This window comes from Nicotiana tabacum, chromosome 19 (genome assembly GCF_000715075.1).
Source record: "Nicotiana tabacum cultivar K326 chromosome 19, ASM71507v2, whole genome shotgun sequence".
Taxonomy (NCBI): Eukaryota; Viridiplantae; Streptophyta; class Magnoliopsida; order Solanales; family Solanaceae; genus Nicotiana; species Nicotiana tabacum.
The window spans coordinates 33,147,740-33,173,116 of record NC_134098.1 but is presented as its reverse complement, the minus strand read 5'-3'; the positions used below and the strand labels follow the sequence as shown (position 1 = coordinate 33,173,116).

Here is a 25,377-nt window from a genome sequence, read left to right as displayed (position 1 = left end):
ATTTAGAGTGTATGAGGAGTTTCATGGAATCTGATTCTATGGAAGAGGTTTAGCCAAACATACCTTATTCGAGCTTTACTTAGGATCCCTGTGATGTTCCACTACTCTTAACAACTTAAATCTACATCAACATAGTTCAATTGAACCATTATTAGTAATAATTCTCATATTTTAGGTCTTTTGGAAATTTTGTCAAACATTTAATATGCATACTTGCCTATTGCAGTTTGGAAATCTCTCCTTACTCAAATGAACCCAAACCAAGCCGCCTTCCTTGAACACCACATGTTTCCTACGTGTATCAGCCTTTTCTTTATATTTAGCATTCTGCTTCTCGATATGTGCCCGAACTTTCTCATGTAGTTTCTTGAGTTGCTTCACTCGATCATCAACATCTCCACTAAAAGAATGAGTAACTAAAAGAGGGGAAAGATCAAGTGGTCTAAGAGGATTCTTACCATAGACAACTTCGAATGGACTCTTTCCTATAGTGCGGTTGGTTGACTTGTTGAAGGCAAACTCAGTAGTAGGAAGCAATGATTTCCACTCTTTGAGATTCTTCTTTTAAACCCACGAAGCAAAGCACCTAAACTTCCATTGATAGCTTCGGTTTGCCCATCAGTTTGGGGATGATGAGAAGTGTTAGGTGTTAGCTTAGTACCAAGTTTAGCCCATAAAGTCCTCCAAAAATGACCTAGGAACCTCGAATCCCTATCTGAAACAATAGTTATGGGAATTCCATGCAATTTCATAATATGATCAAAGAAGAGATCAACAATATTTGTTGCATCCGAAGTCTTATCGCAAGGAATTCGATCGACAACCACGAAGATGGAATCCTTACCTCTTTGAGTCCTTGGAAGGCCTAACACAAAGTCTATGCTAATATCTTCCCAAGGTTGAGTAGGAATTGGCAGAGGAGTATAAAGATCCGAATTGCTTTTGTGCATTTTTGCCTTTATACAAGTTTCACATCTTGCAACCAGTTTATTAACATCCCGAACCATCTTAGTCCAATAGAAGTTTTCTTGAACTAGGCGTAGAGTCTTTGTTTGCCCGACGTGGCTAGCTAACCCTTCCTCGTGGGACTCACGGATTATAAATTCACGCAAACTACCTTGTGGAACACAAAGCTGCTTACCATGATAAAGATAGCCATCCCTAAGCACAAACATATATTGAGGACCCTCCCAGTATTGACCCCAAAAAGCTCCAAAGTCTAGATCTGTTGCATATAATTCCTTTAGGTGTTCAAAACCCGCAATAGTGTTTTGCATGGCAGAAGCAAAACAAGGCTTGCGACTTATGCATCAGCTACTTGATTGACCTTTCCAGCCTTGTGTTTAATAACAAATGAAAGACTTGCAAAATTTCTACCCACTTGGCATGCCTAATGTGGAGCTTCTGTTGACTATTCATATACATGATCAGAATAAAGCACAAATTCTCGAGGTAAAAGATAATGACTTCAATGAGAAAGAGCTCAGATAATGGCGTAGAACTCCTTGTCATATGTAGAATACTTGAACTTTTGCATCATTCAACTTCTCACTAAAAAAAGCAATAAGTCTACTTTCTTGACCAAGAACAACTCCAATCCCAACTCCAGAAGCATCACATTTAACTTCAAAGATTACATCAAAGTTGAGCAAAGCAAGCATAGGTGCTTGAGTCATCTTTGTCTTAATCAATTTAAAACTCTTTTGGGTAGCATCCGTGCATTTAAATGAGTTTCCCTTCAAATGCTCGGTAATAAGAGCAACAAGAGAGCTAAAATTCTTTATAAAACGCCAATAAAAATAACCATACCATGAAGCTACGAATCTTTGTTAAGCTTTCTAGATGGGCCAGCTAGCAATAGCTTCAATCTTTCCCGAGTCGACATGAATTTCCTCACTAGAGACAATATAACAGAGAAAAGAAACTTGCACTTCTTCAAGTTGGCATAAAGGGTTTGCTCTCTTAAAACTTCAAAAATCTTTCTCAAGTTCTTCAAATATTGTTGGTCATCCTTGCTATAAATAAATATATCATCAAAATAAACGACGATAAATTTTCCCATGTATGGCTGAAAGATTTAGGTCATGAGTCTCATAAATGTGCTAGGAGCGTTAGAGAGCCCAAATGGCAAACAAGTCATTCATACAATCCCTTGTCTTGAATGCAGTCTTCCATTCATCACCCTCCGTCACTCAAATTTGGTGATAGCTACTCTTCAAATCAATTTTAGAAAATATCTTGGCCCTGTGTAATTGGTCAAAAAGCAAAAAGATCATCAAGCCTAGGAATAAGAAATTTATACTTGATGGTGATCTTGTTAATAGCATGACTGTCAACACACATGCGCCAAGATCCATTTTTCTTAGGATCTTGATAATTCTTGCCAATAGAGAAAGGAATAAAGCATCGTTTATTAACTTGTACATTCCTTCCTTCATCCAGCCACCTCATGCGGTATGACTTCTGCAATGGCTCTGTCTCAAACCCCAATTTGGTAACCTTTTCTTCAGAAACTACATTGGTACAACTTTTCGGATCAATGATGAGTGTACAAACCTTTCCCTTAGATGTACAACGTGTATGGAAAATATTGTGTCGCAACCATGGTTCTTCCTTGCTAGAATCTGAATGCAGAACTCGTTGGATCATAAGGTATTCTCTATCATCTCCATATTCAGCTACTTCTTCCAAGTTGTCATTATGTTGCTCTTCATGATAATCTTCTTCATCAGTTGCACCTTCAAGGATGGTGAATGCCTTTCTGTTAGGACAATCAACTTGTATATGCTCAAGTCCTCCACATTTATGGCATCTCTTTTTAAAAATAGCTTCTGAAGTCATGGGCTTCCCTTCAACTTTTTGGGCACTTGGTTTTGTTGTACATGATTGTGGCTTTGTAGAGCTCGAACTAGCACTCCCATGGTTGAAAGTGTTCGTCTTTTTATGGTAGTTGATGAAAATATGGCTTTGGCTTCCTTCTGTTGTGTCTCTACGACCTTGGCTAATTTGACAACATCTCCAAAGGTCCAATGGGGCTGCAATCGTGTTACATTCGCAATAGGCTTATTTAATCCAATCAAATATCGAGCAATTATGCGGGCTATTTTTTCTTTAATGTCACTCTTGAGCCTAAGATATTCAAATTCTCTTGTGTACTCATCCACGAATAAACTCCCTTGTCTAAAAGAATAAAACTTCAAGTAAGAATCTTCTTCATATGTCTCTTGCAAGAACTGTTTATGCAATTCTCATTTCATTCTCTCCCAAGTGTGAATTCGTGTGTTTCCTTTAAGCTCTCGCTCTCTTTTGAGGTTTTCCCACCATAGCGATGCGTAACCTCTAAGCTTTATAACAACAAGTTTGACCTTCTTATCAGAATATTCTTTATAAACAAAAATACGCTCAATAGTTATAAGCCAATCAATGAATTCATCACCTTGAGATTTGCCATCATACTCCGAAATTCAAGCTTAATATCATCACGTTGATACCTCTCACGATTATTATTATGCGACCTTCTCTAAAATCTCCTTCTATCATGTTGATACTGAACTTTATCAGAGTCATACTCTTCACTACTTTGATTATCAGAGTATTCTGAATATGAGTTTTTATCATAGTGAGCATGGCGCCTCGGTACTCTTATGCCTTGGTTAGCTATAGCTTCTTCCGCTTGCTCAATATGTCTTGCTCTACGCACTTTAATTGGTGGATCTCGAAGTGGAAGACGTCGCGGTAGCATTGGTGTGTTGTCTTGGTGGCGGGGGAGGTTGCAGGCGTTGTGGTAGATTTGGTGGCTGATTTTGAATTGCCAAACCTTCAACCAATTGAGTCAGATTCTGCACTGATTTTTTTAAGTCATCTAGCTGCACTTTAATTTCTTCGTTGTCTCGTTCAAAGTCTGTAGTTCTTAATGTTTCAATCTGAATTTGTTCATCAATTGAAGAGGATCCTGAACTTTCACTTTTCTTGTCTGGCAACATGATGAACAAGATAGCAATTCAAGAATTCGAATATGGAACCTAGGCTCTAATACCAAATTGATGTACTTTCAAGGTTTTGCACGTCTCAAGCACAAAGAAGAGAAAAACAAAAGCACCTCGCTAAATTTTTTCACAAAACTAGCGAAAGCGTTCTTCAAACTCACGTTAGACGAATGTAAGATAAAAAGAAACCTATCCACACGTTCTTCAATCCCGCAAGATTGCAAGAAGCGTTGAGTAAAGGAAGAACAATGAAATAAAAAGTAAATCACGTTTTTGAAGCAAGAGCTTAGAAAAACTAATCACCAATGTTTATTTTCATCATATTAAGCCCTTTAAATAGGCCTTACAATGAGTACAATTGATAAGGTTAAGAAAAACTAATCCTAATTAAACTAGAATAAGAATAAGGCTAAGAAAACATATCATAACTGAAATAGAAAAAAGAATTCTAGTAGAAATGGACTACCAACTAACAATTCTAGTTTGACTAGAACTATAAATATAATCCTACTAAAACAAGAATTAAGAAATCCTAATCTTTTAAGGAAAAGAAATCCTAATCTTGAATGGATTCTTGGACTTCTTCAATTTCTTGAAATTCTTGGGCCTCAATTGGACTAAGGCTAGTTAGTGTAAGCATTTTAAATTCGTGGCCCAATTCTCCAAATCCATTGGCACCTTCATGAGCCCAATAAGCCTCCATTGTTGTAGAAAACATGGCCTCCACATGTTCATCAGAAGGTATTCATCCTTGAGGTGGTGTTACTGCATACATCAAACAAAAATTGTATTTGGTTCACATTTGTTGTCGAAAACCCAATGAATCTTGAGAAACTCATTCTCTCTTTCATAATTCCTTTTCATGAGCTCGTCCCATATGGTTTCTAACCTCGTTTGAAAACTATCCATATTGACTACAACGATATTTCGTTGTAATATTTTTCTCCATAGAGCATCTTCTTTGCGCGCAAATCTTGATAACCATTTTTCCAAAACAACTTGATTAAAAATAGCTTGTTTTCTGATGCCTAATCCCCCATCTTTGATTGGAACCATGAGACTTCCATCTAACCAAGTTGAATTTTCTCCCTTTTTTTTCCATCTCCAATAAGAGTCCCACACAGTTTCTCCAGTTCCTTATTAACTAAGAAAAGAAATGGAGACATGGAACATAGCACTCGTTTGGACTGGAAATCCCCTTTGTATTGTTTTAATTCTTCTTTTTGTGAGTGTCTGGATTTGGTTTTGAATGAATTATTTTGAGCATATTATGATTAAATTGGTTCTTCAAAAAAGGAAAAAGAAATTTAAAGGAAATGGAGACATGGAACACAACACTCGTTTGGACTGGAAAACACTTTTGTACTGTTTTAATTCTTCTTTTTTGTGAGTGTCTGGATTTGGTTTTGAATGAATTATTTTGAGCTTATTATGATTAAATTGGTTCTTCAAAAGGGGAAAAAGAAAAAGAATGGTAAAATTGGTGTTTGTTTCCTCTAATGTTCTCTGAAGAACTCCTCACAGCTTGTCCAACTTCCTCTTCAAAAGAGCGTTTAAGAGCCTACGGTGTTGCTAATTCTCTGGAATGTTGTCGTCCTCAATTGTGGCCCCCAATCCTCAATCCTCATAGTAGGTAATAGTGTCTGATAGTATTGAAATATACACTCACGAACGCTACCGATATCTTACCCAGTATTATAAATAGCGCTCGCCTCAGCACTAATAGCATGAGGCGATGCGAGCAACCTGCGCTATTTTGACTCTGTTGCGTTGCGATTGTAAAAGGCGAGCGCCTCTACCTGTGTAGCGAGAGACGAGATGTGGCGTCGCTATTTCAAAAAAAAGAAAGAAAAAGGCGTAAAGACCAGTGACTTAAAACATTAGGGCTTGGGTTTTTCACTTCTTCTCCTTCAGCGACCTTTCTCTCAGCAATAGAAAAATTAGGGCTTAGGATTCATCTTCAGCCATCAGCGACAGTAACCAACTAACCCAGGTATGTTTCTTTCTTTTCTTTTCTTCTTCTTCTTTTTCTACTTTCTTCTTCTTCTATTTCAGTGACAGTAACCATTGCTGTCTTTTTTTTTCTTTTTCTTCTTCTTTCTTCAGTGATAAGCTCTTTCTTCTTTCTTCCTTTTTCTTCTTCTTGTCTTTTTTTGTGCTCTGTTTTTCGACCAGCAAAGCAGAGGTATAGAGGGATTTCTTCAAGTTCAAATTACAAGGGAAATGGAGTAGCAAGTTCAAGCCGGTCCCTAATTGATGAAGACTCTGAGGATGAAGAAAATGATAGCCAATATAATGCTAACATTCTTGAAGTTCTAGAATTTGAAAATCTTGAAGAAGAATAGATGTTGCTTGTTTTAGACTTTTAGACTTTAGTTTATGAATCTACTATGACTATCTATTGAGTTTTTAATTTTTGAATTGATATATTTATTAATATATTATTGTTATTGAGTTTTTAGTTATATATATATAAAGATAATATTTTATGCTTTCGTATAAATTGTCGCTTCACATCAAAAAGGTGAGCGCTTCGCTGCAAGCCTCTCACCTCAGTGAAGCGGGCCCTCGTCGCTATTTGTCGCCGCACGCTATCCAAACCACCGATCTTACCTGTTTATTTGCAACAACCCTTTTGGCTATAACATGAAAATATTCTGTGTTTTCTCCCTTCCTTCGGCCACTTGATACCTAGATAATCTTTCTTGGGTGGCCTATGTGTTTTCCTTTTCTCTTCTGATAGCACAATATTATTTAGAAAATAATTAACCTACAAATATTAATAAATAGATAAGAAAACCAAGTGTTATTTTTATATGATAGTCAACCTATCAGTGAGGAAATCTTCCACTCTAAATAGAGTAGTAGAGGAGTGAGAAGTTACACAAAGAAGGCAGAGATAATGAAAAAAGAAAACCAAAATACAGAATGGAGAGAGCGGCATGCTGCAAGTGTTGTATAACTGAAGCTTCGTAATTTGGTGCACGAATTTACTTAATACTTGATGTCCAAGCCGTTAGAGAGCTTATGTGAGGCAATTTCTTAGGTTGGTTTGCTTTGAAAATTTTAAAATTTGGAGGCCCAATGCTTTCTCAAGTAATGGCATTTAGAGGAAAAAATGAATGAAAAAGTTTTTGGCCAAAATCTATTCCAATTTATGATTCAATTGTGTTTGCTTGATAGTTTTTGCAAAACAAGTAAAGATGAAAAGAAGCAGAGACAATAAGTAGTAGCAACAACAAGAGAAGATGATAATACCCGAAGAGAAAGAAGCAACATATACAACAACAATATACCAGTATTATCCCATACCGTGGGGTCTGGGGAAGATAGTGTGTACGCAGACCTTACCCCTACCTTGTGAGGATAGAGATGTTGTATCCAATAGACCCTCGGCTCAGGAAAGCATAAGCACCACATTAATAAAAATATAGACAAGAAAGGATAGTACCAAAAAGCCATAAAAAACAGAATAAAAATAACAAGATAGTAAGGTGATCAACAATGAAAGAAAACAACAGTTAGTCATAAAAACTAACTACCAACAGAAAGCGAGACTGCGTGCCAATACTACTGTTATGAACACCCTAGACTACCTACTCTACTACCCTAATCCTCGACCTGCATACCTTCCTATCAAGGGTCATGTCCTCGGTCAGCTGAAGTTGCGCCATGTCTTGCCTAATCACCTCTCCCCACCTCTTCTTTGGCCTACCTCTACCTCTCCGTAGGCCTTCCAATGTCAAGCTCTCACACTTTCTCACCGGGGCATCTGTGCTCCTCCTCACATGACCAAACCACCTAAGTCGTGCTCCCCGCCTCAATAGGGGCCACACCCACCTTGTCGTGAATAATCTCATTTCTGATCCTATCTAACCTGGTGTGCCCGCACATCCATCATAACATCCTCATCTCTGCTACCTTCATCTTCTGGAGATGAGCGATCTTGACTGGCCAACACTCAACCCCATACAACATCGTTGGTCTGACCACCACTCTGTAGAACTTACCTTTAAGTTTCGGTGGCACCTTCTTATCACACAAAACACCGGAAGTGAGTCTCCATTTCATCCATCCCGCACCAATACGATGCGTGACATCTTCATCAATCTCCCCATCTCCCTGAATAATAGACCCAAGGTACTTAAAACTTCCTCTCCTCGGGATGACCTGCGAGTCCAGCCTTACCTCCCCGTCCCCTCCTTGAGTCTCGCCACTGAACTTACACTCCAAGTATTATGTCTTGGTCCTGCTCAACTTGAAACCTTTTGGAATCCAGGATCTGTCTCCATACCTCTAATTGTGCGTTCATACCATCTCGTGTCTAGTCAATCAATACAATATCATCTGCAAATAGCATGCACCACGGCACCTCCCCCGGATGTGGCACGTCAGTACGTCCATCGCCATAGCAAACAAAAAAGGGCTGAGTGCTGACCCCTGATGCAACCCCATCATAACCGAAAAATGGCCCGAGTCCCCACCCACCATCCTCACTCGGGTCTTTGCTCCATTATACATGTCTTTAATCAACCTAACGTAGGCAACATGTACACCTTTAGCCTCCAAACATCTCCATAAAATCTCTTTCGGAACTTTACCGTACGCCTTTTCTAAGTCGATGAACACCATATGCAAGTCCTTCTTTCTCTCCCTATACTGCTCCATCAATCTCCTAACAAGGTGGATGGCTTCTATAGGTGAACGCCCCGACATAAACCCGAATTGGTTCTCGGAAATAGACACACTCCTCCTCACCCTTAGCTCTACCACTCTCTCCCAGACTTTCATAGTATGGCTAAGCAGCTTGATACCCCGATAGTTATTGCAATTTTGGATATCACCCTTGTTCTTGTATACAGGAACCATCGTGCTCCACCTCCACTCTTCGGGCATCTTCTTCGTTCTAAAAATGACATTAAATAATGTAGTGAGCCACTCCAAGCCTGCCTTGCCCGCACTTTTCCCTACTAACCTTCTACCCTAATTCTCGACCTCCACACCCGCCTATCAAGGGTCATGTCCTTAGTAAGCTGAAGCGCGCCCTGCTCTCCCCAATACTTCTTAGCCCCCACCATAGCCAGCCTCTCACACCTCTCATCGGGGCATTCATGCATCTCTTCTTCACATGATCGTACCATCTCAGCCTCAGTTCTCGCATCTTGTCCTCCACGGAGGCTACTCCCACCTTAATATAAACTTTCTCAAAAAAAAATAAAAAAAATAATCCAAAATATAAAGCATCAAGAAGGTATTCATTCTTCTATATTCTAATTGAATTATTTGCATGTCCAACTAGGCAGAAAAGAATTGTTGCCAGTTGTATACTTTGTTTTTGAGTTTCAACTCCTAAAGCTTAAAGGACTTGACCACAAGGAAGTTTAGTCCTTATGGGTGACTCTCTGTTCTGCATGTCTCAACTTTATATACTCTTTCCTTCTTTGCTTTGATATTCTACATGTATCAGTTTTCCCTTTTCCGTCTCCAAGCACTTTTTTCATTTTGTTTTCATTTCAGTTGAAGTGTAAGGCTAAAAATGATTAAACTTTATATAAATAGAAAGGATGGAAATGAAAATTTTATCACTGGCTTATGGATTGGGACTAAGATGCTTTGGTTATCGAAGCAAAAGCTGGTTCCAATAGACCTCATTTACATGAGTCTAAGGGTATGTTTGCTCTTTGGACTAGTTGGAGAAACTGACTGTATATGTAAAAAGGAGGATGCCCATTTTTATATCTAATGTATGATTTGTCGCTGAAGTTTTCTCCTTTATGCAGTCAAGGAATTGATAAGATGGCATGGGATGCTTCAGGAGAGCGTCTAGCCTTATCTTATCGAGATGGGGATGACTTGTACAGGGGTCTTATTGCAATATTTGATGTTAGAAGAAGTCCACTGATTTCAGCGTTTTTGGTGTAAGTTAAAATTTTCTCTGTTTATGCATGCTTGTCTATTAAAATTTATACTATTAATTAGTTATTGGTTTCACATATGTGGTGGTTCTGATGGAGATAAATCTCTTCACGTTTTACTGTATTGTGTATGTACTTAATTTTATCCTTAATGTTTCTAACAATTATTTTTATACAATATCCAGTGGGTTCATTAGGGGTCCTGGAGATGACCCCAAGCCAATAGCTTTTTCATTTCATGACAAGTTTAAACAGGGACCATTGCTTTCTGTGGTTAGTTCCAACACACTCTTGAGTTCTTCGGTATAGTACTGCTCTTTGTTTAATATTCAATAGTGTCATTGTGGTCCTTCCACCACTGTAATTGCTATAGATCTCCTCAACGCCATAACCAGATGATTCTAAAACGAGATTCAGTTTGCTTCATTAGCTTACAGAAGTTTTGGTTTCTAAACTAATTAAGGCTTTTGTGCAGTGTTGGAGCAGTGGATTTTGCTGCACTTATCCCCTCATATTCCGCTCTTATAGTTCTTCCATAGTCAAGGTATATAACATCGGAATTTTTACAATGTAAAATTGTCATCTGGATGTATAATTTTTGCAGAGGGAGTGCTATCTGTGATGGGAAATTCTAGGTAGTAAAAAGAAAGAATTGTAAGTTTGAATCACTGATTAATTCAGCTATGTAATTATTTTACATGAATTATGCAGATACAACAAAATTTTTACTATCAACTGTGACGTGAGGAAAATAGTTTCATTCAAGATTTCGATAATACAGAGCTAGAAATGCTAGATTGAAGAATCCGATTTCATAATTCAAGATGGATTGTCTTCAACTCCCCTTTGAGATTGCAGGGCAGAGTATTTGACAATTAAATCTTTACCTTCACCAAATAGAAGTTTGGGTTTTAAGTATGCGTTATGACTTTATGTTTCTACAGAGAAGTTCCTACTTTAAATATACCTATGTTTGAAAGATTTAATATAGCAGTGGTGTTGGCTTTAGATCATTGTTTGATGTGTCTAAGGTATTATTTAGTAAGTTGTGGTGGAACTTCAGAACAAAGCCCTCTTTGTGGAGTGAGTGTATAAAGATTAAGTATTGTAAGAAGCTGAATCCGGTAATGGTGCAGGGGAAGAATGGATCTTCAGCTTGGAAAAAAAAATTATAATGTAGAGATACGGTTGAACATCAGATCTGTTGGCAAACCAAAGGGGGGCTCATCAAAGTTTTTGTTTGATAACTGGACAGGATTAGGGCCTCTTTATTTTATAACTCCTACGGATTTCAAGTGCACTGAAGATATACAAATTGTTAATGAGTTTGAACAAGAAGGAAGATAAAATATGGACAAATTAAATGAGTACTTGCCTGATGATCTTGTACAACATGTTGTGGAAGAAGTCAAGCCTCCTGTGATGGGATCTGGGAATGATAAGCCCGATGGATGCTTGAATCCAAAGGAGAATTTATAGTGAAGTCAACTTGGGATTACATAAGACATAAAGGGCAACCTAATGATACATACAAGTTTATGTGGGTGAAACGACTGCCTTTTAAAATATCTTTCTATTATGTGGACTTGGAAGTTGATGCTTTAAGGAAAATAGTGTATGAGCTCATCAAGATATTGGTGCTGTGAGAATCCCAGAATGGAGGCACTGCCTCATAATTAAGCTATTTGAAGATTTCACTCCAACACGGAAGATCACCAGATTACTATGGGAATTACCTCCATATGGATGGATGAAATGCCAACATAGATGGAGCTTCAAAAGACAATTCTGGCAGGAGTTCATATGCTTTGTGTGTTAAAGATGCTGCGGGGATCTAATTCATGTACAAGATAAGGAAATATGATATGATATAAATACAAAAGCTGAGGCAGTTCCTATACTCCAGGCAATCAGGTTTTATGTCAATGCTAACTTTACTCATGTTATTGTACAAATAGATTCCTTCTTCTTAAAGAACGTGTCAGATGGAAACTGAAAACCACCATGGTCCATGTGGCTGGATAGAGGAGATATTAGAGGCAGATGCAATATCATAGTGTCTCATATTCTATGTGGGGAATAAACTGGCAGATTATTTGGCCAATTTTGCACTTGAAAATAGTTTACAATATTTTGGGGAGGCTCGGATTATATATTTGATTCAGTCTAGATATGAGAACGGGAATCGACTTGGTTGCAACTACAGTGGCCAACCTTGTCACCGTCCAAAGTATGAGTTCGTCGTGTTTCTCCTCTTTTCCTTTCTCGATGAGTATTATCATCGCCTCTTTTATTTTCGGGATCGAAGGGGCGTGGCCTCCATAATTCATTCATTATTTTCATAGGCCTGATGTAGTATCTGTTCAGTATCAATAAATTAATGTCGCAAGGCCTCAAAATATACACATTTTGACAAATGAAGAAGCTTAGCCACAAGTATTAAAGCTAATCGTTAGTCAAAACAGTAGGTCAGCTAAATATTATTTTGGTCAAAGTAATGGCACAAACACAGTCAGTTGAATGGAAATCATTTGAACAAGATTTTCCATCAACGCAGTGGCTGGAAACCACCAAAAGCAACACAGTGAGACGGCTTTCAAGCCATGAATCTCAAATGCAGTCCAGCAACAAACAACAACGGCGAAGTTCTGCCTCAACTAATACAAATAGTAATTGAGCATTTTTGAGTCACTATTGCAATATCAATGGAACAGCATAGAACCAAAGACAACGACATCAAGAACGAAGCAGCGAAATTGTAACGAAGAAACCACAAAAGTGTTAGCCTGGGAAGCTTCTACGACACTAAGGAATCACCAGAGCAACATTTGTTTCGCTGGATGAATTTTTTTGGCTAAAATTCAACGGTAGCAGTGGGCAGTAGAGGCGAACGACCGGGTAACACAGCGTTAGCTCATTGCCAGAGTCACCGAGAAATGACATGGCCAAACAGAGGTGGAGTTTTTCGTCAAGATCTGACCTTTTCCGACCACTTCTCCGGCCAAAACACTTGCACAAGAATATAAGAAATAATCTTAGATCTGTATCGTTTGCAAAAGAGAAAGAAAAGAAAAAAAATGAAAAAGGAGATGAGATAAAGGTACAAGACAAAGGCAATGAGGGTCATCAATGGTGGCGTATCAATTGCCGTCCAGTAGTGAAATCTGACGGCGTTAGTGTCCACCCTACGTAGGAAAGAGAGAGATGAGGGGGAGAAAAGTTCGTGGCTGCCGGCCATCGTCAGATCCGGCGGGCGGTAGAGGAGCTCGTGGGGGTGGCTAGTTCTCTCAAATGAGAGAGATGAGAGATAAAATTTAATTAAGGTTTTGAGACCCTTAAAAAATCTGATGGTGTGCAAGTCTTCTCCCTTTCAAAAATGACCCCTTCTACTCTTATATAGTACAAGTTAGTCCCCCATTACCCAATGTATAATAGACTACCCTATCGTCTCCCAAAGACTAGTAGGTGCCCAAAAGATAATAGATTTTCCCCTACCTTCTATAACGATTCGACCGGTCATTTTGTGTATTTTATTCCCGTTTCCCTATTTGACATACCTTGTATATGATTTGATGTTTGGTGACTTGAAGAGATGGTTGACTTTATTTTAAGAAGGTTTAAGAGTGACTGGAACACTTAGTTGGTCTTAAGTTGTAAGAGTTGATCAAAGTTTGATTTTGTTGTAAATGAACTCGGATTTGTGATTTGATGGTTCTAATAGGTTCGTATGATATTTTTGAACTTAGGATGTTGTGTTCCTATTTGTCGAAAGTTAGCAATTTGAAGGTTTGGGGAGTTCCTATTTTGACCAGGAGTTGATTTTGATAATATCAGGTCGAATTGTTGTTCCTGGACTTGGAATATGTTCATTTTGTCATTTGGAACTTGTGTGCAAAGTTTGGATGTAATCCGAATCGGTTAGGTTTGAATCAGACGTTGAAGTTTGGAAGTTAGCTTATTCCATCATTTCCAGGGGAAAGCGAACTCAAGTGAAGTTAAGCCGAGTCTGCTTCGCACCTTTGCTACCGGGCATTCACTGCCAGTCACTCCTAAATCTACCTGGTATGGACTGCTAAATCGAATCTAATTAAAAAATCCTCTCCGAAGCCTGTGTATATAAGTCAAAGATGTGACTTTCACAGGTTCGATTGCTCTTTGCCGTCAAATGGAAAGTTAGCTCATAGGGCTTTTCCGGTACTCTGCGAAAGATGCGTGAATTGGCCTGTTGAACCGATCTTGCTTAGCGCGGGTGACCATCTTATAATTGAAGATAAGCACCGAAAGTAAGAGAAGTGAGAACGAGGGGGCCTTTGTTTTTTCATCTTTCCTAAATCGATCGATCAAATTCTTCATATCCGAAGCACAAGAAGGATCTGACTAGAAAGTCGTCTTGCTGATGTGATAGTCCTCTGGGTATGGCCACATTCGTCTCGACAATAGGATAGGGAAAGAAAATTCATAGACGAGACCAACTGGGACTGAACCTTTCTACCTTCTTTCTCTTTTTGTTCCCGCCTGCCGAGGACTAATGAAATTAAGAGAAATTCAACTTGTGTTTTGATCATTGATCCTTGATTTTGATGTTAATTATGGTGTATTGAGCTTTTGGTTAGGTTTTGGGAGGTATTAGGACTTGTTGGTATGATTGGACGGGGTCCCAAGGGGATCAGATGTATTTCGGATGGGTTCCAGACCATTTTAGTATTAGTTGGCAGATCTAGTGCTGGTGCATCACACATGCAGAGATGGGGTGGTAGGTGCGAAGTCGCACCTACGAGCAACGCTTTCACAAATGCGAAAGAGAAGGCTGGTTGGCAGTGGCCACCTTTGCGAAGGTTGGCTGTTTCTGCCAGGGCCACTTCTGTGAGGGAGGTCTGTAGATTCGGACATCGTATTTGCGAAGGGAGTCCGCACCTATGAGGTTTGGCTGGCTGAGTGTAAGGCCCCATAAAAGTCCGTCAAGAATTTAAGTTTTATAGTGCAAAAGTCAAGTTAATATGTTCGGAAAGTTGTAGAATAAGTGGGAAGAAGTATTGGCATGAAAGGGCGATTTTGCGGTCAGCTATGCGAACCGCGAATCAGTTTAGTTGACCGCAGAATCATTGCGGATTGGGGCAGAAGCAAACCAAAGTTTGAGGGCCTTTTCGATGTGGGTTATTGGAACCGCATATCTGTTTCGCGGACCGCATATCCATCGCAGAATTGGTCAGGTCAACTAGGGAAAATTTGAAGGAGATTTTGCGATCTAATATGCGTGTTACACCCCGTACTTTCATATCGGAATGCGTCTTAAGTAAATCAATATAAGCTGGAGAGTTTAAGGACCTTTACATAATGATGAGTTAACACAGGTGTTACGAAAGTATCATGAGGATTGGAGGCTAAACGAATCAAAGATGTTATAACCCGTAATTTCGGGGTGAAACTAGAAGTACTTGATATGCTAAGGAGGTCATGTTTTAAGGTACTTTCATCATATAATATTCGTATTTTAAGTTTTGAAATCAAATAAGTTGTAAGACAAAAGTCGACAAAAGTCGTCGCAAGATACGTTCATAATCTTCCTGAAATTAGAGTCTAATGTCACTGAGATCTTATCTCAATATACTTGGATATACGGGGTGATCCACCCACCATATTGAATATTTACGAGTATAGTTTTCAACACATTAAACCGTTCGTCGATACGACATTAGAGTACATATGTAATCGCATTTTCGCGAGATTGTGCAAGCAACCCCTATGGAGCCCACTTAGGGCGGTGAAAATATTCAGATATATATCAAACGCCTATAGATCATTTTCATTGGTATTATTCACTATTTCCAGACCCAAAATACTCCCAAAACCCTCCCTAACAAGTTCATGAAAATCCAAGAACGAATCTAAGTGTTTTTATCCAAGATCAACATTAAAGATTAGCTTAGGTGGGATAAAACTTCTATGGTGTTGTGGTGACATTAAGGGTTGTTGTGAGCTAAGAGGAGCTTGGATTTAGAGTTTTAGTAGCTGTATAAGGTAAGAATATTATCTCCTTTCTTTTTCTTAAGTTTATTCAAGTGTTGGTTGAGTTATTTCAATGAAAAACTACAAGCTCGTGCTTGAAATAGCATGGGGTGTTGTTGTCTTTTTGCTGGACTGTTTTGAGGGTGTGTATATGGTTTCTTGTGGATGGAAATTATGAGAAATAATTTGATTATATTATGGCTGCTGTGGTTAAGTTTTTTATTTATTTATATAAGTTGATTGAAGAAGAAAACATAAAAAATAAGAGATTGACGATAAAGGTTAAGGTGCTAGGTGTGTGGACTGTTTTTGTAGATTATTCTTATGTTGTTTTGGGCGGAAAATAATATGGTAAACATAAGTATGATGTTATAAATGTTGTAGGCAGATTCATTGAAAAGGGATTGGGTTTGAATTATATTTTGTTAATCGTAAATCGAGCTTGCCGCTCAAAATAGTTGTTGAAGTAATCGGAAAGCTTATTGTGAATTCTATTATTTTTGTTTGGATTGTTTGGTGACTTTTAATAACTTATGGGATGTAGTATAAAAAAGCGAGGTGCTATACATTTTCTTTTAAAATGTTGTTGTCGAAATATGAGAGTTACGACGCTTATATGATGACAACGAAGTCATTTTACTCATTGTATACATAAGAAGATCGTAGAGCTTGGTTTACGATTGGAGATATGATTGCAAAGATATATTAAGGCTAAACCTTTCCTTCATTTTTGGCATGATCCCGTAACTAAATGCATTTGATAATGCGACCTAAAGAGAAGTTTGTACTCATGGATTCATGTACATTATCCTAGTCTCATAAGTTATAGTATTCTCCCTTATCAGGACTTTATATTCAGTTAAGTATTGCCTTCTTTCAGTCTAGAGAGAAGAGGGTCTATATATATACACAATATTATAGTATTTTCACCACTACCAAGTATAATCGTTGGGCAGGCCCCTATTGGGCAACCTCTGATCAGATGGCAAGCTATATATCGAGCCTACTGTGGCCGAGCGCCTATGAGCGAGTCCAAAATGGACGAGTAGTGATTTAGATATCGAGACTAGTATGGCCGAGCACCTATGAGCGAGCCTACTATGGCTGAGCAGTTACACGTACCGAGCTTAGTATGGCCGAGTGCTTATAAGCGAGCCTGCTACGGCCGAGCAGTTACACGTACTGAGCCTTATAGGGCCGGGAAACTATATTACTTACTATATTGAGAGCGTTGAGTCAATATCAACAGTTAAGCGTATCTTCAGATTGTCTTTGATTCCTAGTTACTTTCAGTTATTATATTTTCAGTTAAGTTTCAGCTTTCAATTATTCTATTGCCTTACATACTAGGTACGTTATTTCGCACTGATGTTCCTTTTTTTGTGGACGTTGCATTTTATGCTTGCAGGTTCAGATAGAAAGACGGGTAGGCCTCCTCAGTAGGTGCTGTCCGAGTTCAGCTTGATCGTTAAGCTCCATGTCATTCGGAGTTGCTGGGTCTAGAGTTTTGAGTGTGTGTGTGTATATATATATATGGGTAGGCCAGGGCCCTGTTCCAACCACAGTACAACCATCAGTAGAGGCTTATAGACATAACTTGTCAGTCAGTAAAGTATGTTGGCCTTGTAAGCTTTGTATGTATATTTGGTTTGTCAGCTATATTAAGTTTGACGGCCTTACCGGCCCAGATTTATATAGATGTTCAGTTAGAGCTAATCTGCACTCAGTTTCATATTTTGTTCCACAAATTGTCTTGCGTTGTGGCCTTGCCGGCCAAAGTACCACATTGTATGTTCAAAGCCCCTCAATCTCAGGTTGGTAAGCTCGGTCAAGTGAGGCACAGGGTGTCAGTTTCGCCTCCCCTGGTTTGGCGCGTGACAAACTTGGTATCAAAGGAGGTCTGTCCTAGGGAGTCTACAAGTTGTGTCTAGTAGAATCTTGTTTATAGATGTGTTGTGCACCACATTATATAAACAGGAAGCTACAAGTCATTTTGGAGTCTGTTACCCTTCTTTCAAATCCAAATCGTGCTATATAGAGCTATGTCATAAGAGTTTGAGTCAGGACTTATGCTTGCTAATAATATAGAGATGCTTGCAATTTAAACTCCTCAATGCACTGAGCAACTGTTACACCCTATATTTTCGTACATAAAAATGCATCGTAAGCAAACTAATGTAGGACCAAAAATGAGATAATATTTAAAAGTATATAAATTAATTTAATCATGTTACCTCTGAGGTTACAAATATTGAAGATCATGAACAACAAGTACAAAGAGGGTTGGACGGTTCAGAAGATAAAGCAATTGAAGAAAATAATATTTCGTCGAAAGTCGACAAGTTGGGAATGTTATAACATATACCTTTGGGGTGAGACTAGGGTGATTAACATGATAAGAAGATTATATTATGATTTATATTAGTCGTATGACATCCCTGTGTTATGTTTTGAAGTCAAGAGAGTTGTGGAACAAAAGTCGATGAAAGTCATCACAAGTTACATTCATAAGTTTTACTGAAACTTTGGGTCAAATGTAACTACGATTTTCTCCCAATATACTTAGAGTTATGGGATGTTCCACCTATCAAATTAAAGATCTATGAGTCTATTTTCCAACTCATTAAACCGTTTGTCAATACGACATTGGAGTAGAATAATATGGGTATTTGTGCGATACTACGCAAGCTGCTAGGTGACAAGTAGGTGTGTCACCTACTTGCTTAAATGAGAAAAATGGGCCATTTCGGGTCATCCAAAGAGGCCTTTTAAGGGCCTATTTTCTTCATATATTAGACTTAAAATAGAGCATAATAACCAGACATAAGCTCTGCAAAGAATCCTCCCAAAAATTTCCCACAAACCCTAATTGATTTTCTCTCCCTTTCAAGTTCCAATTGGAGGTAAAACCTAGAGTTTGAAAAACCAAGATAAGAGCTGAGTTATCCAACAAATAAGGTGAGTTTACTTCTCTCTTTCATCCAATTTTTCTTCTGTAAATTCATGGTAAGTCGTTCTATACTTGTAAGAACTCACGGGACGGTGATCGGAAGCCGTGAGTTCGAGTTATTCACTTGTAGCAGACTGTTTTATGGACTGTTTTGTGTTGCTGTTGGGCTGCGTGTTTTACTACTATTTTGTGGAGTTTTGGAGGAGGAAGGGGGTTTATAAACACCATATAAATGTAGGGTGGTTGGCTGGTCATTCGTCATAACATTTTTGGGTCGTTTGACACTACTACGGTGGTCGTTTTGTGTACGAAGAGATTGGGGTGTGTTGGGCTGTTTTGTAGTATTTGATGGTGTATATAGGGCTGGAAAATGATGTATATATGTTGTTATTGTTCTGTTCTTGTATTGTTGGTGTTATCTTGAATTTGGAGGAAGTAAGAATTATAGGGGAGATGCTGCCCGTTTTAATACAAAATAGGTTTGTCGTTCGTTGTGCGATAGTTGTAACTTTCGTAACTTAACGATAGTATTATTATCATTCTTGTAGATTAAGGTGCGAAGAGGTGAGTTCAACTTGGTGATTGGAAAGATTGTGATAAGGTATGTTAAGGCTAAGCCTTCCTTCATTTTGGCATGATCTCGTAGCTACATGTGTTAGTAATGAGACAAAAAGAGAAGTTCATATTCATGAATTTATTCACACTATTCTAGTCTCATAAGTTACAATATTATTCCTTATCGAGACTCTATATTCAATTTTAGTATTGTCTTCTTCCAGTCAAGAGAGCAGCAAGCCTATATATACAGTATTACAGTATTTTCATTACCATCGAGCTATAATCGATGGGCAGGCCCCTATTGGGCAACCTCTGATCAGATGGAAAGTTATATACCGAGCCTACTGTGGCCGAGCACCTATGAGCGAGCCCAGCATGGTCGAGATACATAGCCTAGTATGGCCGAGCGCCTATGAGCGAGCCTACTATGGCAGAGCAGTTATATATACCGAGCCTTATAAGGCCGTACAATTATTTTACTTACTATATTGAAGGAGTTGAGTCAGTATCAGCAGGTAAGTATATCTCCAGATCATCTTTGACTCCCAGTTACTTTCAGTTATTATATTATCAGTTCAGTTTCGATTTTCAGTTATGTTATTGCCTTACATACTCGGTACATTATTTCGTACTGACGTCCCTTTTCCGGGGACGCTGCATTTCATGCATGCAGGTTCAGATAGACAGACGAGTAGATCTCCTCAGTAGGTGTTTCCCGAGTTCAGCCTGATCGGTAAGCTCCACGTCTTTCGGAGTTGCCAGGTCTAGAGTGTTGTGTACATCTTATGTATATCTGTATATATGTTATGGGTAGGTCGGGGCCCTGTTCTGATCATAGTACATCTATCAGTAGAGGCTTGTAGACATATCCTGTTGGTTAGTGCAGTATGTTGGGTTTGTAGGCCTGGTATGTATATTTGATGGTTTGTCAGCTATAGTAGCTATGACGGCCTTGTCGGCCTAGCTTTATATTGATGTTTAGTTAGCGCTAGTTTCCATTCAGTTTTATATTTTGCTTTGCAAATTGTCTTGCAAGGTGGCCCCATGGCCAAAGTATGACATTATATGTTCAGAGTCCCTTAGTCGCAATTTGGTACGCCAGGTTAGGTGAGGCACCGGGTGCTTGTCTCGCTCCTAGGTTCGGGGCGTGACAAACTTGGTATCAGAGCAGTTCTGTCCTAGGAAGTCTACAAGCCGTGTCTAGTAGGGTCTTGTTTATAGATGTGTTGTGCACCACATTATATAAGCAGGGAACTACAGGGCATTTAGGAGTTGGTTACCCTTCTTTGAAATCTAAATCGTGCTATAGAACTGAGTTATAGGAAATTTGAATTAAACTTATGTGTTGGTGTTTGCATGCACAGATGACGGTGACTAGGAAGACTACGGCTAGCCAGAGGAGAGATACAGCAGTAGGTAAGGGGACCAGCAGGGTACCCCCAGTAGATGGGGCCCAGTCTGAGGCTCAAGGCGAGACCCCTACTCAGCCATTACCGGCTCCTCCACCAACTACTGAGGGAAATACGAGATAGAGAACTACAACAGAATGGTAACTTGAACGGCCAATATACTATGAACCAATTAGAACAACTAAACACAGTAAAGGAAGAATGCACGACATCACCCTTCGTGCTTTTACTCTCAACCTCACCATAAAATCAATAGAAATGGCACGGCATCACCCTTCGTGCATTAACACTAACAATATGGCACGACATCACCCTTCGTGCATTAACACTCACAATATGGCACGGCATCACCCTTCGTGCATTAACACTCACAATATGGCACGACATCACCCTTTGTGCATTAGCACTCTCCCTTACCATAATGCAATGAACAAATAACAATAGGCAGATAGAATAACCAGTACAAGCCTTACTTCAACATTTGGTTCCACAATATCAACCTCAACTTCGGAATCAATACTAAATTTTCACCAGAAGATCCGTAAACATGATAAGAATGATCAATTTAAAAATACTAGTCTAAACATGGATAGCATGAGCAAAATAAGCTATAATTGCAGGAAACCAAGCCCCGCCCGCATGCTTTAACCCAACTACAACACATAAGTACTCGTCACCTCACATATACGTTGTTCCCCAACATTTAAACATGTAGCAAATAGACAAACAAGTCCTATTCCCTCAAGTCAAGGTCAATCACGACACTTACCTCGCTCCGAAGACCAAACTCAAAGCTCTACCACGACTTTTCCTTTCAAACAAGCCTTCGAACCAATAGAATCTAGAAATTTACCAGCAAAATAATTCAAATTAAGCCTTAGGAACTATCCACGATTGTAAATAATTCAATTTAGGCCATTATTAAAAAAGTCAACAAAAGTCAACACCCGGGCTCACTTGGTCCAAACCCGAAATTCGGACCAAAACCCGATTACCCATTAACCCCCGAGCCCGGTTATGTGATTTGTTTAGGAATCCGACCTCAATTTGAGGTCTAAATCCCCAATTTACCAAATCCCTAATTTCTACCCAAAACCCCCCAATTCCACCATGAAAACTCTAGATTTTAGGTTGAAAACTTGTGAAATGTAGTGAAAGATTAAGAAGAAATAGGTTAGAATCACTTACCAACGATTTGGGGAAGGAGTCTTAGACAAATCGCCTCTAAGGTTATAGGTTTTGAAAATTTGAAGAATGAACCAAAAATCCCGTGTAAGTCATATCTTGTTCAGCTGCAGATGTCGTATTTGCGAATTTGCGAAGCCCGCAAATGCGAAAAATCCATCGCATTTGCGAATTTGCTGAATAGTGCTCTTGGACTGTCCGTCCGTCTGAATAGTGCTCTTGGACTGTCCATCCGTCTGAGGATGAAATGCTGTGCTCAGTTCCACCTGCGTGCCCAACTCACGCTGTACTGCCCTCCAGAAGTGTGAGGTGAACTGCGTACCTCGATCAGAAATGATAGACACGGGCACACCGTGAAGACGAACAATCTCGCGGATGTAAATCTCAGCCAACCGCTCTGAAGAATAGGTAACTGCCATAGGAATGAAATACGCTGACATGGTTAGCCTGTCCACAGTCACCAAAACGGCATCGAACTTCCTCTGAGTCCGTGGGAGTCCAACAACGAAATCCATAGTGATACGCTCATAATGCTTCCATAAGTCCCGATACATCTTGGCGGCGCCCGGATGAATAGAATACTTGGAACTATGGGCCTCCTCAAGAATCAACTCACGAAGTCCATCCACATTAGGCACACAAACACGACCCTGCATCCTCAAAACTCCGTCATCTCCAACAGTAACCTGTTTGGCACCACCGTGCCGCACTGTGTCCCTAAGGACCAAAAAATGAGGGTCGTCATACTATCGATCCCTGATGCACTCGAACAAAGAAGACCGAGCGACTCTACAAGCTAAAACACGACTGGGCTCAAAAACATCGAATCTCACAATCTGATTGGCCAAGGCCTGAACATCTAATACAAGCGGTCTCTCACCGATTGGAATATACGCAAGGCTGCCCATACTCACTGACTTTCTATTCAAGGCATCGGCCACCACTTTGGCCTTCCCGGGATGGTACAAAATGGTGATATCATAGTCTTTCAATAGCTCCAACCACTTCCTCTACCTCAAATTGAGCTCCTTTTTCTTGAACAAATACTGTAGGCTCTGATGATTTGTGAAAACCTCACACGCCACGCCGTAAAGATACTGCCTCCAAATATTTAGCGCATGAACAATGGATTCTAACTCTAAGTCATGGACAGGGTAATTTTTATCATGAACCTTCAACTACCGCGATGCATATGCAATCACCCTGCCATCTTGCTTCAATACTGCACCGAGCCTAACCCGAGATGCATCACAATATACCGCATAAGATCCTAAACCTGTGGGCAACACCAACACCGGTGTTGTAGTCAAAGCAGTCTTGATATTCTGAAAGCTCGCCTCACACTCGCCTGACCATCTGAACGGGGCACCCTTCTGGGTCAACCAGGTCAACGGGGCTGCTATAGATGAAAACCCCTCCACAAATCAACGGTAATAGCCCGCCAAACCCAAGAAACTCCTGATCTCAGTGGCTGAAGTGGGTGTAGGCCAGTTCTGAACTGCCTTAATCTTCTTAGGATCCACCTGAATGCCCTCTGCTGGTACAACGTGCCTCAAGAAAGTGACTGAATCCAACCAAAACTCGCACTTTGAAAATTTAGCATATAACTGGCTGTCTCTTAGAGTCTGAAGTACAAATCGAAGATGCTGCTCGTGCTCCCCTCGATTACGGGAGTAGATCAAGATATTATCAATAAACTCAATCACAAAGGAGTCCAAGTAGGGCTTAAACACTCGGTTCATCAAATCCATAAATGCTGCTGGGGCATTTGTCAACCCAAAGGACATCACTAGAAACGCATAAAGCCCGTACCGAGTCCAAAACGCTATCTTAGGGACATCAAATGCCTTAATCCTCAACTGATGGTAGCCCGACCTTAAATCAATCTTTGAAAACACCTTGGCACCCCGAAGCTGATCAAATAGGTCATCAATCCTCGGTAATGGATACTTGTTCTTGATGGTGACTTTGTTCAACTATCGGTAATCTATGCACATTCTCATCGATCCATCTTTCTTCTTTAAAAATAACACGGGCGCACCCCAGGGCACGACACTAGGTCTAATGAAGCCCTTATCAAGTAAATCTTGCAACTGCTCCTTCAATTCTATCAACTCTGGCGGGGCTATACGATATGGTGGAATAGAAATGGGCCGAGTGCCCGGAGCCAAGTCAATACAGAAGTCGATATCCCTGTCGGGTGGTATCCTAGACAGGTCTGCAGGAAATACCTCTGGAAACTCACGGACAACTTGTACTGAATCCATGGTAGGAACCTCCACACTAGAATCGCGAACATAAGCCAAATAAGCTAGACACCCCTTCTCGACCATACACCAAGCCTTCATATAAGAGATAACCCTGCTGGTATAATGGCCAGGAGTCCCTCTCCACTCCAATCAAGGCAACCCTGGTAAGGCTAAGGTCACAGTCTTAGCGTGACAATCCAGAATAGCGTCATAAGATGACAGCCAATCCATACCCAAGATAACATCGAAATCTCCATATCGAGAAGTAGAAGATTTATACTAGCCTCGAGACTCCCAATAGTGACAAAACACGAACGATAAACACGATCTACAACAATAGCATCCACCACAGGTGTGGACACATACACATGAGCACTCAAAGAATCATGAGGCACAACCAAATATGAAGCAAAATATGATGACACATAGGAGTAAGTAGAACCCAGATCAAATAGAACTGAAGCATCTATACTGCAAACTGAAACAGTACCTGTAATAACAGCGTCATATGACTTAGCCTCAGGCCTGGCTGGAAAAGCATAGCATCGGGGCTGGGCCCCACCACACTGAACTACATCTTTAGGACGGGCCCTAGCTGGCTGTCCTCCACCTCCAGCGGCCTGACCTACACCTCTAATGGCCTGACCTCCACCTCTAGCTGCCTGACCCCAACCTCTAGCTGGCTGAGCGGGCGGTGAAGCACCCGGTGCCGGGACTATGGCACGAGAACCCTGATGCTGTGAGCTGCCTCAGATCACAACAAGTATAATAGAACCTCGACTGCTGTGACTGCTGACCCTTCTGACCCTGTCGACCTGAGTAACCACCCAGAAAACTCTGGAGCGGAGATACACTATTAGGAGCTGGTAGTGCATTGTAGGCTAGCTGGTCAGAATAAGGCATATGAGGGCCATGCCCACATGAAACACCGCGGGATGCCTGGAGTGCTGAATGAAACGGCCTAGGAGGATGGCCTCTACCAAAATTACCCCTGCCTCCAAACGAGGCACCACTAAACCCACTAGAATGACGAGGCCTCTTGTCAGACCCCTGACCCCCCATGTGCAAGAACCATCTCGATCCTCCTCGCAATATTAGCAGCCGCCTGAAAGGAAATCT

The 25,377-nt window shown here is 40.1% G+C and overlaps 1 protein-coding gene and 1 long non-coding RNA gene across 4 annotated transcripts; one reads left to right on the top strand and one right to left on the bottom strand.

Moving 5' to 3' along the window:
* Positions 1 to 4,378: 4,378 nt before the first annotated feature.
* LOC107820427 (aladin-like) lies at positions 4,379 to 12,049 on the top strand. Of its 3 annotated transcripts, none has more exons than XM_075239829.1 (5): positions 4,379 to 5,211; positions 9,767 to 9,904; positions 10,087 to 10,174; positions 10,377 to 10,445; positions 10,613 to 12,049. In XM_075239829.1, the coding sequence occupies exons 2-5, from the start codon at positions 9,783 to 9,785 to the stop codon at positions 10,640 to 10,642; spliced, it is 309 nt and encodes a 102-aa protein (XP_075095930.1). In that variant the 5' UTR covers positions 4,379 to 5,211; positions 9,767 to 9,782; the 3' UTR covers positions 10,643 to 12,049. The 3 variants fall into 3 exon arrangements, with proteins under 3 accessions (XP_075095930.1, XP_075095928.1, XP_075095929.1); XM_075239827.1 differs by having other exon boundaries at positions 4,379 to 5,979; positions 10,087 to 10,204; XM_075239828.1 differs by having other exon boundaries at positions 4,381 to 5,979.
* Positions 12,050 to 12,356: 307 nt separating this feature from the next.
* LOC107820428 (uncharacterized) lies at positions 12,357 to 13,573 on the bottom strand. The gene is made up of 2 exons (XR_001655918.2): positions 13,006 to 13,573; positions 12,357 to 12,910 (listed from the first exon to the last, which is right to left on the bottom strand). It is a non-coding gene; the product is annotated as an uncharacterized LOC107820428 (long non-coding RNA).
* Positions 13,574 to 25,377: the final 11,804 nt, after the last annotated feature.